The 12656-nt window shown below is 39.4% G+C and overlaps 1 protein-coding gene across 1 annotated transcript; it reads left to right on the forward strand.

Moving 5' to 3' along the window:
• Positions 1–134: 134 nt before the first annotated feature.
• LOC120445663 lies at positions 135–11746 on the forward strand. Its single transcript, XM_039626210.2, has 2 exons — positions 135–274; positions 10266–11746. The coding sequence occupies exon 2, from the start codon at positions 10363–10365 to the stop codon at positions 10531–10533; it is 171 nt and encodes a 56-aa protein (XP_039482144.1). The 5' UTR covers positions 135–274; positions 10266–10362; the 3' UTR covers positions 10534–11746.
• Positions 11747–12656: the final 910 nt, after the last annotated feature.

Here is a 12656-nt window from a genome sequence, read left to right on the forward strand (position 1 = left end):
CGTTGCACCGATCGAATATTACGCGTCTTGCGACTGTGAAGGAACTAAAACGCAATAGTTTTCGAATTGGAAAATATTCCCTAAAACAACAAGACTCGGCGAGAACGGAAAATTTGTTTGCTGCTTGTCACTTTCGAAAGTTATCTCTGTTCTGACCACTACCACTGCTACATTTTCGAGAGCGTTTCGGTCAGGGCCTACCTAGCTGAATCCAAAAAGGGCAAGAAAGCTACAGGGCAGCCAGCAGAAAGGAGCTGCCAACTTGCATATTACGGTAAGTTTGAGGAACCGTTACCCATAGCCAGTGTTGTGTAATGCGCCACTCTTTTATGCTGCGAGTGTCCTTGCGAAGGCTGCACGTGTCCTTGAAATGCGTCAAGTGGTTCCTGCGAGTCTCTCTTTCTCATCGCTGATTTACTCTCTTTTTCTGTTCTTTTACGCATTTTACGTAATCACGCCTATGCGTTTTTGTTTTTTATTTCCTTTTTCCTTCAAACGTAAGCCCCAACTCGTTTTTCATTTGGTTTTATGGCCTGCCCCCACTTCTATTTTCACCCTGAGTTCTTTTACATTTCCTTTATAAATTTCGATATGAGCGAGAGCTTTGCGACTAATGTATATACAAGTATAAGTACATAGTTTCTGCCCAGAACCAGATTATCCCATAACGCTCTCGCTTTTTTTTTATCGGCGAAGGACATCTGCGTATGCAGAGAATGGGGTCCACATCTTAAAAGGATAATCCCATTCTTTTTATAACTTAATGGAGTTCGATTTGCCATTAAATTAACATATTGATTCAGAGAAAATATGTAGTTATAACATACAAATAGATATTTTATGTAAACCAATAGGCAAATCTCGGTTAGTTCGTTTTACATTTGTTTGCTGGTATGGCGAGATCACAAAGGCAAACAAAATAAATAAGAATTAAATACATATGTATGTACATATGTAGTCAAAATTTAAATCTTGTGGTTAAAACACCTGGTTTATTTTCTACTCATGTAGAGCAGCTTCAAGTGCTTCCCGAATTTATTAATATACAACGTATTATGTTATACTGCAATTTCATATTATCAGTATTTTAAAAGAAACTTTTTTGTAAAAGTTTATTCCACGAAAATAACCTTCTGGATTGAACTTTAACAACATTGGCCAGTTCTTTCAAAGTAAAAGTTGGCCAAAGTTTTCCATCCCGATGATTGAACATAACCTTTCCTGCGAACTTTGAGAGTGGATCTCATGCGAACTGAACCGCATAATCTTTTATTTTTCTGTTTGGCAGTCATAAAGAATTGGTTCATTCCCTTTTCTGGTGGTAGTTGATTACTTTTGCTCCGTGCACTCGACTTGACATATAAGTTCACACAAAAAGTTCTCAAAGGCTTCCTCGGCCCCACCTCCGGTTTTTCAATTATGTCACATCATCTGTATTCCACACACCAGCGGAGCCGATGTGCCGCCCCCTTTTTGGCTTCAGTTTATTAATCATTTCTGCCTTTTGTTTATGCCTTGGCATGGCACTCGCATTTTATATAGGCCAATGAGCCGTATGCCTTTTGTTATGAGCCGCCGCTAGTTCACATGGTGAGGTGTTCCAACATCAATTACAGCATAAATGTTGAGGAATTGCTATAATTTAATTAATTTGCTTTGTCCTGCTGGCAGAGACATAAAACTTAATGATTAATATTCATCGTGCGAAGCACTCGAACCCATTGAGTGTAATGAGCCAGCTTTAATGCCCCACCAATTGAACACTTTGGCTTTCACTGTTGGCCGCAAAACACATACATACATATGTACATATGTGTATCGAGTACATAACCCATCTACACCATATAAGCTATCCGATTCTCCAAGTAGGTCAGCTCTGTTGGTCGTTCAATTCTTATCTATCGTTAAGTGCACTTGGTGTCCCTCAGCCAAAACTATAAGCAACATATGGGGCATGGAACCCCAAAAAAATTATCAAACTTTGGGTCGTTTGTATTGCATTTATAACACTCGGAACTCGGGAAAGCCAGCACACAAAAGGGAAATCAATATTTGCGCTTAAAATAATAAAGCGAATGGAGGAAAACCAGAACAGCGAAGCAGATTACAAACGTGCATGAGTTTTCACTAAAGGGACAGAAAATTGGGGTGCACTTGAAGTGTTTGCCAGATAAGCCAAGCCATAACTACCAAACTTCTTTTTTGACTTTCCACCAAGTGTTCTTTGTATTAACGATACTTAAACAAGTGCCATTAGTCACATCAACAAATTTCTTACCTGCTCTCTGAAAATTATAGATATTCCGAAACTGGATTGTCATGCGGAAAAAGTGCTTTAAATAAGTTGAAATAAAAATGTATCTCGTTTTGCTTGGTTTATTCTGAGTAATTGTGGAAATTTTTGATAAATGACAGAGACTTTCTGTGAAATTTTAAATGGTGAAAACTATTTTTAGAGCATGTTTACACAAACACTTTTTTGCTTCACATTTAAAATTTGGCGGATGAACAGCAACGTATTTCGGTATAGAAAACTGTGTGCATTTATTTAAATTTTTCATAATTTAATCAGGGTAATTTTTATATTTTGTATTTTCCCATAAATCTGGGAATTAAAACCAACTTCCTAAATGGTTGGTAATTACTCCGATTCTCCGGATATGATAAATCCACTGAAAAAGCTTTCGCTATCCTATTTAAGCCAATTCCAATTAAACAATTTTATTGTTAATTTCCCAGTTTAATCAACGTAAATTCAATTAGCCAAAAGCGGAAATGGGCCAACAAACAGAAATAAGCCTTGTCACTCAAACTCCTATGAAAGTTCTCAGTTGGGTTACAGATGAGTTTGGTTAGAATGACTTTTCGCCATTGCGTTTGACTGATTGAGATTAGCTGAAAATTAATAGGGAGGCATCAGTCTGGGGCTTACAATGAGCTTAAAAACAATTTCGACAACCAAAAAATACTAAGCCGACAACGATGAATTGCATAAGTTATGTACAACCATTTACAAATACAGAATGGGACGGAAGGACTTGCTGAAAGTTCCACAGCGTGTGAGATGGAAATTGAAAATAGGCAGTCAAAATGAGGAACTCAAGCTTGACAGGAAAATGCGGACAGACAGGGTGGGCGGAAGTGGGCGTGACTGCCGGTCACGCCAATTAGATTTATTTGAAAATCAATGGGCTGATGCTTGAGCTTGCAGCAGTAAGGTCACAAGGAGGTTGATTCCACATGCAAAAAGCGGGGTCAAACCCGAATGACCCTTTCCCTAAGAGTCCACCCTGCAAAGTGAGAGTGTGTGGTCCTCAATATTTCCACACCGTCATCTTTCTTTACTTTGTGGCCCCTCGAATTAGAGTTCTGAATTATGCATTGGCCACGATTGAAAGTACTTGAGAGGGAAAACCCCCACGTAGGGCTAGAAAACTCATTCCGAGCTGAATTGCTTTGGTCAGCACAGAATGTTTTAAAGACATCGAAAAGTGGGGCAGTGTGGGTTTGGGAAACTTCTGAAGACGGTGTGTGGTCTTTGACTTAATTGGAAATTTCTGGCAGGGCAAACCTTGAGGTCCAAAACAATGTTTTCTACAATATATGACTTCGTTATATTTACAAACGATACATATAGTACAAGTACTTATACCATTATCAAATGGTATACAATGGTAAATTACTTAATTTACTGATTTACCATCACATTGTTTGCATATTTAGGGTATTTTGTATAAATCTTTCGCTTTTGCAATCAATTTGTTTTATTTATAATTAGGTAAACTTATATAGAATGAAAGCTATTGGGCCTTAATGGCTAAAATGAATTTTCCAATTGCAAAAGGCTTTCCAATTATTTGAATTTCTAAGCACTTTGCTAGCCCTTGAAGCCACTTTAATTGCAGCTAATTCAGAGTTTATTTGTTTTTTATTCATTCAATGTTGGTTGCCTTCATTTGAATTTTATTGCGACATTTTCGTAAATTTTTCTTAAGTTCATTAATTTATTTAAAATCGTTTAACGAGCAATAAAATAATGTCACCATCAGTGGAGCGATCACGCTCTGATTATCTGTGGCTCTTGTGAGTCGCATTTCTTATCAGGCGCAGGCAGAAAGATTTTCCCATCATTATGTATACGGTTAGCTCGGTCATAAAACCATGCTTCAGATCTAACGATCCAACTTCCCCACCGATTTTCCCCTAAGCCAAGTTAACGAGCTGGCCCCAATGGGACTTTGGTTTCAGCTAATGAGCTACTCGCCAAGCTGACCGCGCAATTTCTTTTAGCCAACTTTGAACTTCGGGTAGCCAGTCTCTTTCTTGTCTTTCTTTGACTTTATTTTTGGGTGGCCACATTTGGCTTAGTGTTTATTGGCTTTTCCTTGTCTTCGTCTGGTTCTTCGGTGTTTATTATTGCTTACGTTGGCATTTCGTGCGCAATAATGGTATAATATTTGCATTTGTATTGTGTACGTGGCGTATGCGTAATAGTCTTGCCAAAAGAACAGGAAATGGACGGTGGCCATAGTGGCCATTATTGCCATCGTGATATTGCACATTGCCACCCCTTGTTTCTTTGCACTCCAAATAATTGTTTGTTTGATAATGGATCTGTATTGTCTGGGGAATGTTGTTCCTATTGGCAAATGTGTGGGATACTACAAAATATTAAGGTGCGATTTCGCAAGGGGTATGTGGCTGGTTTGTAAATTGCCATGTGAAAGATTTTAAAAATATTTTAGAAATACAAACAATCGTGCTGAAAAAATTAAATAAAAATTGTGCTAACCATGAGCCATAGGGCCTTGTTTTCCACGGAGATAGGCACTTTAAACGATTTTGAAGCTCCCTAAAGGAACTTGACTTAAGGGCCAACCTAATTTTTGGCCATTGTGTAGGATTTTGTGCGGTGCAGCGTAAAGTTTTTCCCGAACAGCTGACAACTGGTCTTCGGACTGTTGAGGTTGTAGCTATTGCTGGCCTGGGACGTCTAACAGTTTTCCATTTAAACGGCATTGTCTGTGATGTTTGCAACTCATTCCAGCTGTTCTGCATTGTCAATTATATTTGTCTTTCTCAGGCTGAGGGGCCATAGCCTCCCACTACCGCTGTTGCTCCGTGTGTTTGTTCTGTGTATCTGATAGATACTTGCAGCATAGCTGCATGTAGCTCGTATTCCTCAGCTAGCCGGCAACATGGCAGTTTTCCTTCTTCTTTTATTTTTCGGTTAATTTACATGACAACACGTTTCGAAAGTCAGTCAACACAGTACAGGAGGTGAAAAGAGATGAGGGACAGTGGTAGTGGCTGGAGTAGCACACAGAGATGGGGCCATTGTAAAGTAACTTGTGGATAGATACATTCGCTTGTAAGTTGCAAGTTAACTAGACTGTTACAATGTCGCAGTTGCATAGTGCATGGATAGTACGGGGGAAATTGGGGAGGAAAACCTAGGGCACTTGCCGCCTTTTTGCGGTTTTTCCCCTTCCCAAAAAAAAAAGGCACAGCCCTCTTGCTTGACTGCTCTTCTGGGCCAAAAGACAATGATCCAACCAGCAGTGGCAGCTTGGTTTTCTCGTCTTACTGTTACTGCAGCCACTGCAATCGGGGAATTAGCATTCTTATAAATATTTATTCAGGTTTTTCCCATCTTCTCTAGTGTGTATCTTTGGCTCTTTGAACTCCCATTATCGGCCAGCTTGTTAGTCTGTGTGTGTTTGTGCGTTGTTAATATTTATGATTTATACGTATATCTCTTCAATATTGCCTTCTAATTGCCGACTCAAGTTGAACGGGTCCCCAACTTGACTTGCGACCATGTGATGTCATTTGTTTATTGTTTCTAGTTTGTTGTGTGGTGAGATCATGGCGCACCCCAAAAGAAAAGCAGTCTACAGATCTGCCAAAGATTTTGTCATGTAATGATGTTTGAAAAAATAAAGTGGGATCTCTCAAGGCTCTCTATTGTTTACGCTCATTGAATCAATCGAACGGGTTACAATCAAGCATAATATGCGTATTGCAGTCTGACCCAATTAGATATCGTTATCTATTTACTAAGATCTGCTGCTCTAGCTCTCAAAGTCTAGACCATAGCACATAGACCTAACTATCGGTGTCTCAATTTCGCTCAGTCTCTATTTTACAATAGCAGCACACATAGTAACCAGATGCACGTTGAGAAAAATTGTGTCAAGCTACAGCACTCACAGTTATACATATATCATATACAGATAATGATACTCTTTGCAAATGCAATGCTTAGCTAGAATGATTTCAAGATTATGACTAGCATTAACTCAACTAATTGCTTCGCTGCGGATAAAATCAAATTCAGAAATATATTTAAGACTTTTTCGCTCTGTGTAGCTTGTGTGGCACTTGGCAAGTGATATTGAAGCCTCATTAAGACGGATGTCAAAGTGGGCGGATGGGTGAATGGGCGGGGCAGTGGGTCGTTTGGGTGTTTGTTTGTGGAATCTGCGGTCGAGTTGTGCTTGTGTCAGTCAGCGAGGCACTGAAGTGGCACGCGCTTGATAACAACACCAAGCCGAGCTCCCAGTCTCCATGTTTCCCGGCTACATTTCCCGACTCCACGGGACACGCAAACGCCCATTTGAAATGCAATTGAAACCGCCAGAGACAACCAGTGAGTGACAAGACTGCAGATAGCGACAAGCGACAGTGGCTGTGGCTGCGGCTGCAATTGTGATGGCGATAGTAGAACAATGAACAAGTGGGAAAAGTAGGGGCAGTTTCCATTCGGAGCAAGTATCTGGAAATTATCAGGTAAATGCTAGATGTTACACACTTCTAATAGCCACAAGTGCTGGTAAATGGGTCAGATATGTGGGTCTAATGAGCAAAGTGGGAGAACTGCTAGATCTTTAAACTCAACATAGTTACATAGTTTAGTAATGACCAATTCTAGTTCTTAAACTATATCCATAGGGTTGCAATTCATGTTTTTTATATTAGCTTTTTCCACTCATTTCTACCTTTTCTCAGTCCATTTAAATGTCAATAATCCTCGTGTTTGCCCAAACTTAGAAAATTAGGTTAACTAGCGTTATCAACGGCGTTTCAGACATTCAGCTGTCGCTTCCCAACAAATTTCAAATTTCAAATTCCAAATGGCAAACGGCAAATGGCCATGGCAACTGCCTCCGTTGGCTTTCCATCTGCCAACTGTAGGGAAAAACGAGTTGAAATGGAAAATGCATGAAAGGCACAAAAGGCACAAATTGATAATTGAATTTGGCACAGGCTCAAACTGCAACTGCCAGTTATTCTGCTGTTGTTTTGCTGCTAATATTGCACAGCATGCGCCAAGTGGGTCAATGTGAGCCGGGGTGACAAGCAAAATGAAATATACTTATGCACATACAAATGTATGTAGAAAAAAGTATAAAGCACACATCACATGGCGACATAAAATTGAAGCCAATTAGGAGGAAAATGGAAACATTTGTCAGACAGCTGGATACAAAGTGTCAAAGGAATGAAGCCAAGGCAAGATGGGAAATCCTAGCAAATCTATCAAGAGTCTCACCGTATTATTAGCTGTTATTCGGCCATTACAGGCCCTAAAATATGTCAAGCTGTCTGCGTGGGTGATAAAACTTCGGCGGAACTCAATGATGGGCCACAAATTACCGAAAAGACAGCGTCGCCATCAAAGATATTCGATTTCCAACACTCGACACTCATAAATTTCACAAAAGCTGGCGCCCAGGATATTGAAATACATGACCCGAGGGGCAGGCACGAAGCCACAAATATTCGTGGATATAACTACTACCTTCAAATCTAAAGTATTGCATGTTCGCACCCATTTCTCCACTTTCTCCCCATCTCCCAATCGCCTGGGCATTCGGTTAATTTAACGGCAATAAAAACATCACGCATACGCCCCGCGGTGCCGGCAGATCCAATAAAACAACTGCCTTGAAATTGTCATCGATGAGAAGGAGAGATGGATGGATATTCAGTGAGCGATGGTCGCTTGGTAAATGTTCAATCCAATGAAAAGAGGAACTAGACAGTTGCAAATTAAAGAGAAATAGTAACATTTATTTTTTTAATGATTAGTACTAAGTTAGTACTAAGTTAATTTATTAAAATGAGTCTTGCGCTTTAAAAAAAATCGTAACTAAATAATACAACGCTACGTGTTGCTTTGAATTAACCAACTTAATTGATGAAGATTTAAAATGAACCAAATATTTTACATCATATTTTATTTTATATATATTTTTTACCACTAGTTGTGAAACGGTAAAAGGGGGAGGGGAAAAAGGGAGGGAGCTGTTATGCATACATATGCATATGTGGGCGAGCTTCGTGTTGGCCCGTTAGCTTTAAGACGCCCACGCCATCACGATCTCTCGCCCCATCCCGCTCCAACTGACACCACAGCAGCTGCATTCGTAGTATTGCGCAGATTAAAATGAAAACGGAAAATATTTCCCATTCCCGAAATGTTTATGTCAAAGCAGCAGAGGCGGAGGTGAAAATGGAGCTGAGGAGGTGGAGGGGCACGCGGCGGAAAATTTGTACATTTCAGGCGAACTGAGATAAGCTCAAATATGTGTATCTCCAACCGAACTGAAAACTATCTGCCTTTCTATTAACGGCACTAAATTTAAACTTTTCTTTTTATTTATTGAATGCCACCACGGTAATTTATAAGATGTGTAATTTAGAGGGCAGGAGAAGTTCGATATTGTGGTAATTATAGGGTGAAACTTAAATAATTGAAATCAGAAAATTCTTTTTCTAAAACTCTATTAATATTTTCTTATTTTAACTTTAAGGGCTTTATCCTATTAGTCTTGCCTCATAGTTTTTACAATTGCACGTAATTTTGAAATGCCTTGAAATGATAGTTTGGATTTAAGTACGATTTCGCCCACATGGCCCACTGTACACTCAAATATTCGTTGGCCCGGCTATCTGCATGATCTAAGCATTATAATGAGCCAGGCAAATGCGCAGGCGTATTTTGAGCGCTGACAAGATTGCTTACAAAACACACAAAGTGAAAAAGCATTTGGCAAGAAGCTAGAAGTTAGATGGAAAAGCGATCCCCAAAATACTCGTACAGTGTACAAGGCGGAAAAAACAAAGCAATATTTTTATGTGTCGCGTGGACGCGACAAGCTGCTGTCGCAGCCTTTTTTATTGTCCGCCAGATATATGGAAATGGAAATGTTTTACGACCGGACTGCACTTTTTTCGACTGTCGCCATAGATATGAGCACACACAGAGAAAAGAGAGGGAATTGAAATTAATTTGCTTTCTGAAGGCGGTGGGCGGAAATGGGGGAGGGGTGGAATGGATTGTGCATTGCATAATTGCCAATGACACGGAACACACGCAATTTTTCTCCTACAATTCTATGTAATCTTTTCTGCCAGGCAACATAGACAGGATTTTGTCCAATTAAAGCAGTGTCTATGGAGTAGATTTGTATGTTTTTTTTTGATAATACGTAACGAAGCGTTGCGCTTTGTCATTGAAATGCTCTCTGGTGTCTGGCTTTAGCCAGATCTGGAAAAACTGGATGCTACATTTCGATTTGGGCCTCTTTTTGGGCATACCACTCGTGTACATACTTCAGTGCATATGGGCAAGGTCATCGGCTCTGCATGGGTGGGTTGAACCAATGCCTTTTTGGGCTGGGTGTGTGCACCCATTGGAGCATTTCGATTAGAGCTGCGCACTGCCTTTTTTGTTGCTAAACAAAACTAGTTCGGCCTAATGGTTGTGCTTAAATGATTGTTTTGGATAAACGAAGAGGGGAGCAGAGAAAGCTCAATTTGTTGGCTTAAGCTGATGGGTGTTCATTTCATATTAATCAGTAAGTAGTGGAACACTGGAGTTAGCTGAATGCATAATGCAATATTATCGAATATCCACAACAACCAACTCTGGTCTGAACAGAATGCTAAGAAATTGTAATTGTAATTTCGGGAATTTGTAGTGTAATTTCGGGAATAAGAGCTTTGAATGTGTATGCCTGTTTCACAGAATCATTCTTCAATTCGCCATCAACCAGCTTTTCGCTGGGGAATTGCAGGATATGGGGGATGTGGGAGAATTGGGGAACTTGGGAGATTTGCTGACTACTGCTCAAATGTCACGGCTGCCACTCGACAACTGCCACACAGAGAATGATACTCGATGCCCTGAGCCATTGACTTGCCACTTTGAATAGCACTCGAAGCTGACTAATGCCTCCTTTCAATTTCCTTTGCAGCCTGTGCGTTTCGTTCGTTCCACGCTTGTGACCCGTAGCCCACGTCCACTTTTGTGGCGTGTGCAATCCAAAAGCCGCCAAGACGACTTACTCGATAATGAAGATGAGCTCGCCCAGGATCATGCAGCAGAAACGGAGCAGCAAGTCCTCCAACTCGTCGCGGGTCTCCATGACCACCTCGACGGCGGAGGAGAATCTCATAGAATCGAAGCTCTTCAGCTGGATGCGTCTATTCCGGTTCGCCTCGCTGCTCTGCCGCGCCGAGTAACGGAGCTGGTCCCTGAGATCGAGATTCCCCCGAGATCCTTTCCTCTTCCCAAGAAAAAATATAAATAACAAATTTTAAGATATGTAAATGCATATGTCAGATACTCGAACTAGTTGCCGCTTTTCAGTCAAGTTTTCCTATATATAATGAGACACCAACAGAAACACCAAACTATTGTCACCTTAACTTTTCCAGCAATGTAGAGAATAAGTATTACAAAATGAGTAAACAGAATACCATGTTAAGTTTAAACTGAAAAGCTAGAAATATCAACCCCTGGGAATCCAATGTTTAATTTACGGTCCTTATTGGGAAATCGAAAACCATTTCGTTCAGTAAGCTCTTCACAATTAAGTCAATTTTTAGTGTAAATTCCGTGACAACGGAATTTCTCGCGCCTTTCGTACCTTTTGTATTGTAATAAGTCAACAAGAAGATAAGACACCTACAAATTGCAAACTACACGCAAATAAATATTAAATCATAATCAACTTATTGCGTTTATTCGGGTTTATTAGAGTTTAAGTTTCGAGAACAGTCGACTACAACACGAGGTATATATATTTTTGTAATTACAACACTGTTTTGCGAGTCACAAAAGAAAATACATAAATGGAACATCAAGAGAAACGTTTATGCAAGGCTATTAAATAGATAAATACTTAACATACATATATTAACTAAAGAAGCGAACAAAAATCCAGTACTAACAATTACAATACAATGTATACATGTAGAGGAATATATTTACACATCAAAACTCGAATCGGAGTCTATGCAAATGCGCTTATCCAATAAATATTAACACTAATTCACAATAGTTATCCAAGCCCAGCAATATGAGAAGTGCATTTAACGCAAAGAAGTTGCCAAACGACAGCAATTGTTTTTAATACATTAGCCATGCAAAATCACAATAATGAAAACGGTATCTTTATTTCTGTACAACCTCAGAACGTACTATACATCAATAAAATAACTACGACAACAAAGAACAGAAAAAGTTATCAGAGATTTTCGGAATTCAATTTTACTTATTAATTAGTTAGTAAGCAAGAATGCAACCCTGCAAAATGGACATAACGGTAAATGCCAATACAAAACTGTACTAGAACATAGCAATATCACTGCAGCAGATTTATGTTGAGAAAAATGCAATAAATCGATATCGGTCAATAAATAAAGTCTTTAAGCTGTTGAGTGTTCAATGTAACATAGGCATTTATTTTGCTTTGGATTTCGTTGGGGTCACACTGGTATGAAAACCATGGGTAGACTTGTTTATCAAAGGATATAAATTGTGTCCCAATTTTCTTTTAGAAAATAATGGTTTGATGTTGTCACCATAGAGATTTCTGCTTTCTGAAATAAAATTTGTATTTAGAACACGTGCGCGGTTTCAATTTCAAATCAAACCCTTTATCGATTAGTATTCGATAAAAGAAGATATGTTTTCGCGCCTAACAGCACATTTTTAGTACAGGGTGTTTAGAAGACTTTGTAATGGGAATTCAATGTAAATAATATGCAAGCCAGAAATCTGTGAGTGTGGGAAAATGTCTTAAGATCGTAAATATTTTGAATCTCAAGAATGCATCGACGTTCACTGAAAAGTGTAGCCAGCATGCAAGATCCGGTACTTCGAGGCTACAAAGAAAATTGCATACTCCCTGGAAAACACACCACCAGTCCCTAGAAAATGATAATCGAATATACTTTGTGGGAGCAAGTATTATTGTTTCAATATATAAAGCGAGTCCTACTCCAGCGCTATGAATGAAAATATGTCGTGTTTGCCTGGGGAACCACAATGACATGGTCAATATATTCGAAAGAACCCAGTTTCTGGGACCTTCAAGTCAGAAAAGGCAATTCCCTTCCCGAACTCATTTGGCCAAGCTGACAGGAAGATGCAGAAAATGCATTCGAGATTCAACGGACTTTCCAAAATGTGCCATCAGTTCCTATGTCAAATCAAGAAAGTGGAAAATCCGAGTAGAAAGACTTTTGCCATGTTTTTGCTGAATATGTGAAGGGGAGGAATCTAGCTCTTTCTCACGCAAAGTGATGTTACGTTATACACAAATTACATTCGAATTCAAAAGGTTTACTGTCTAATCCTG

Source organism: Drosophila santomea, chromosome 2R (genome assembly GCF_016746245.2).
Source record: "Drosophila santomea strain STO CAGO 1482 chromosome 2R, Prin_Dsan_1.1, whole genome shotgun sequence".
NCBI lineage: Eukaryota > Metazoa > Arthropoda > Insecta > Diptera > Drosophilidae > Drosophila > Drosophila santomea.

Excerpts from the sequence above, each read along its gene's own strand:
- LOC120445663 (XM_039626210.2), top strand. The coding sequence starts at position 10,363 with ATGAAGATGAGCTCGCCCAGGATCATGCAGCAGAAACGGAGCAGCAAG.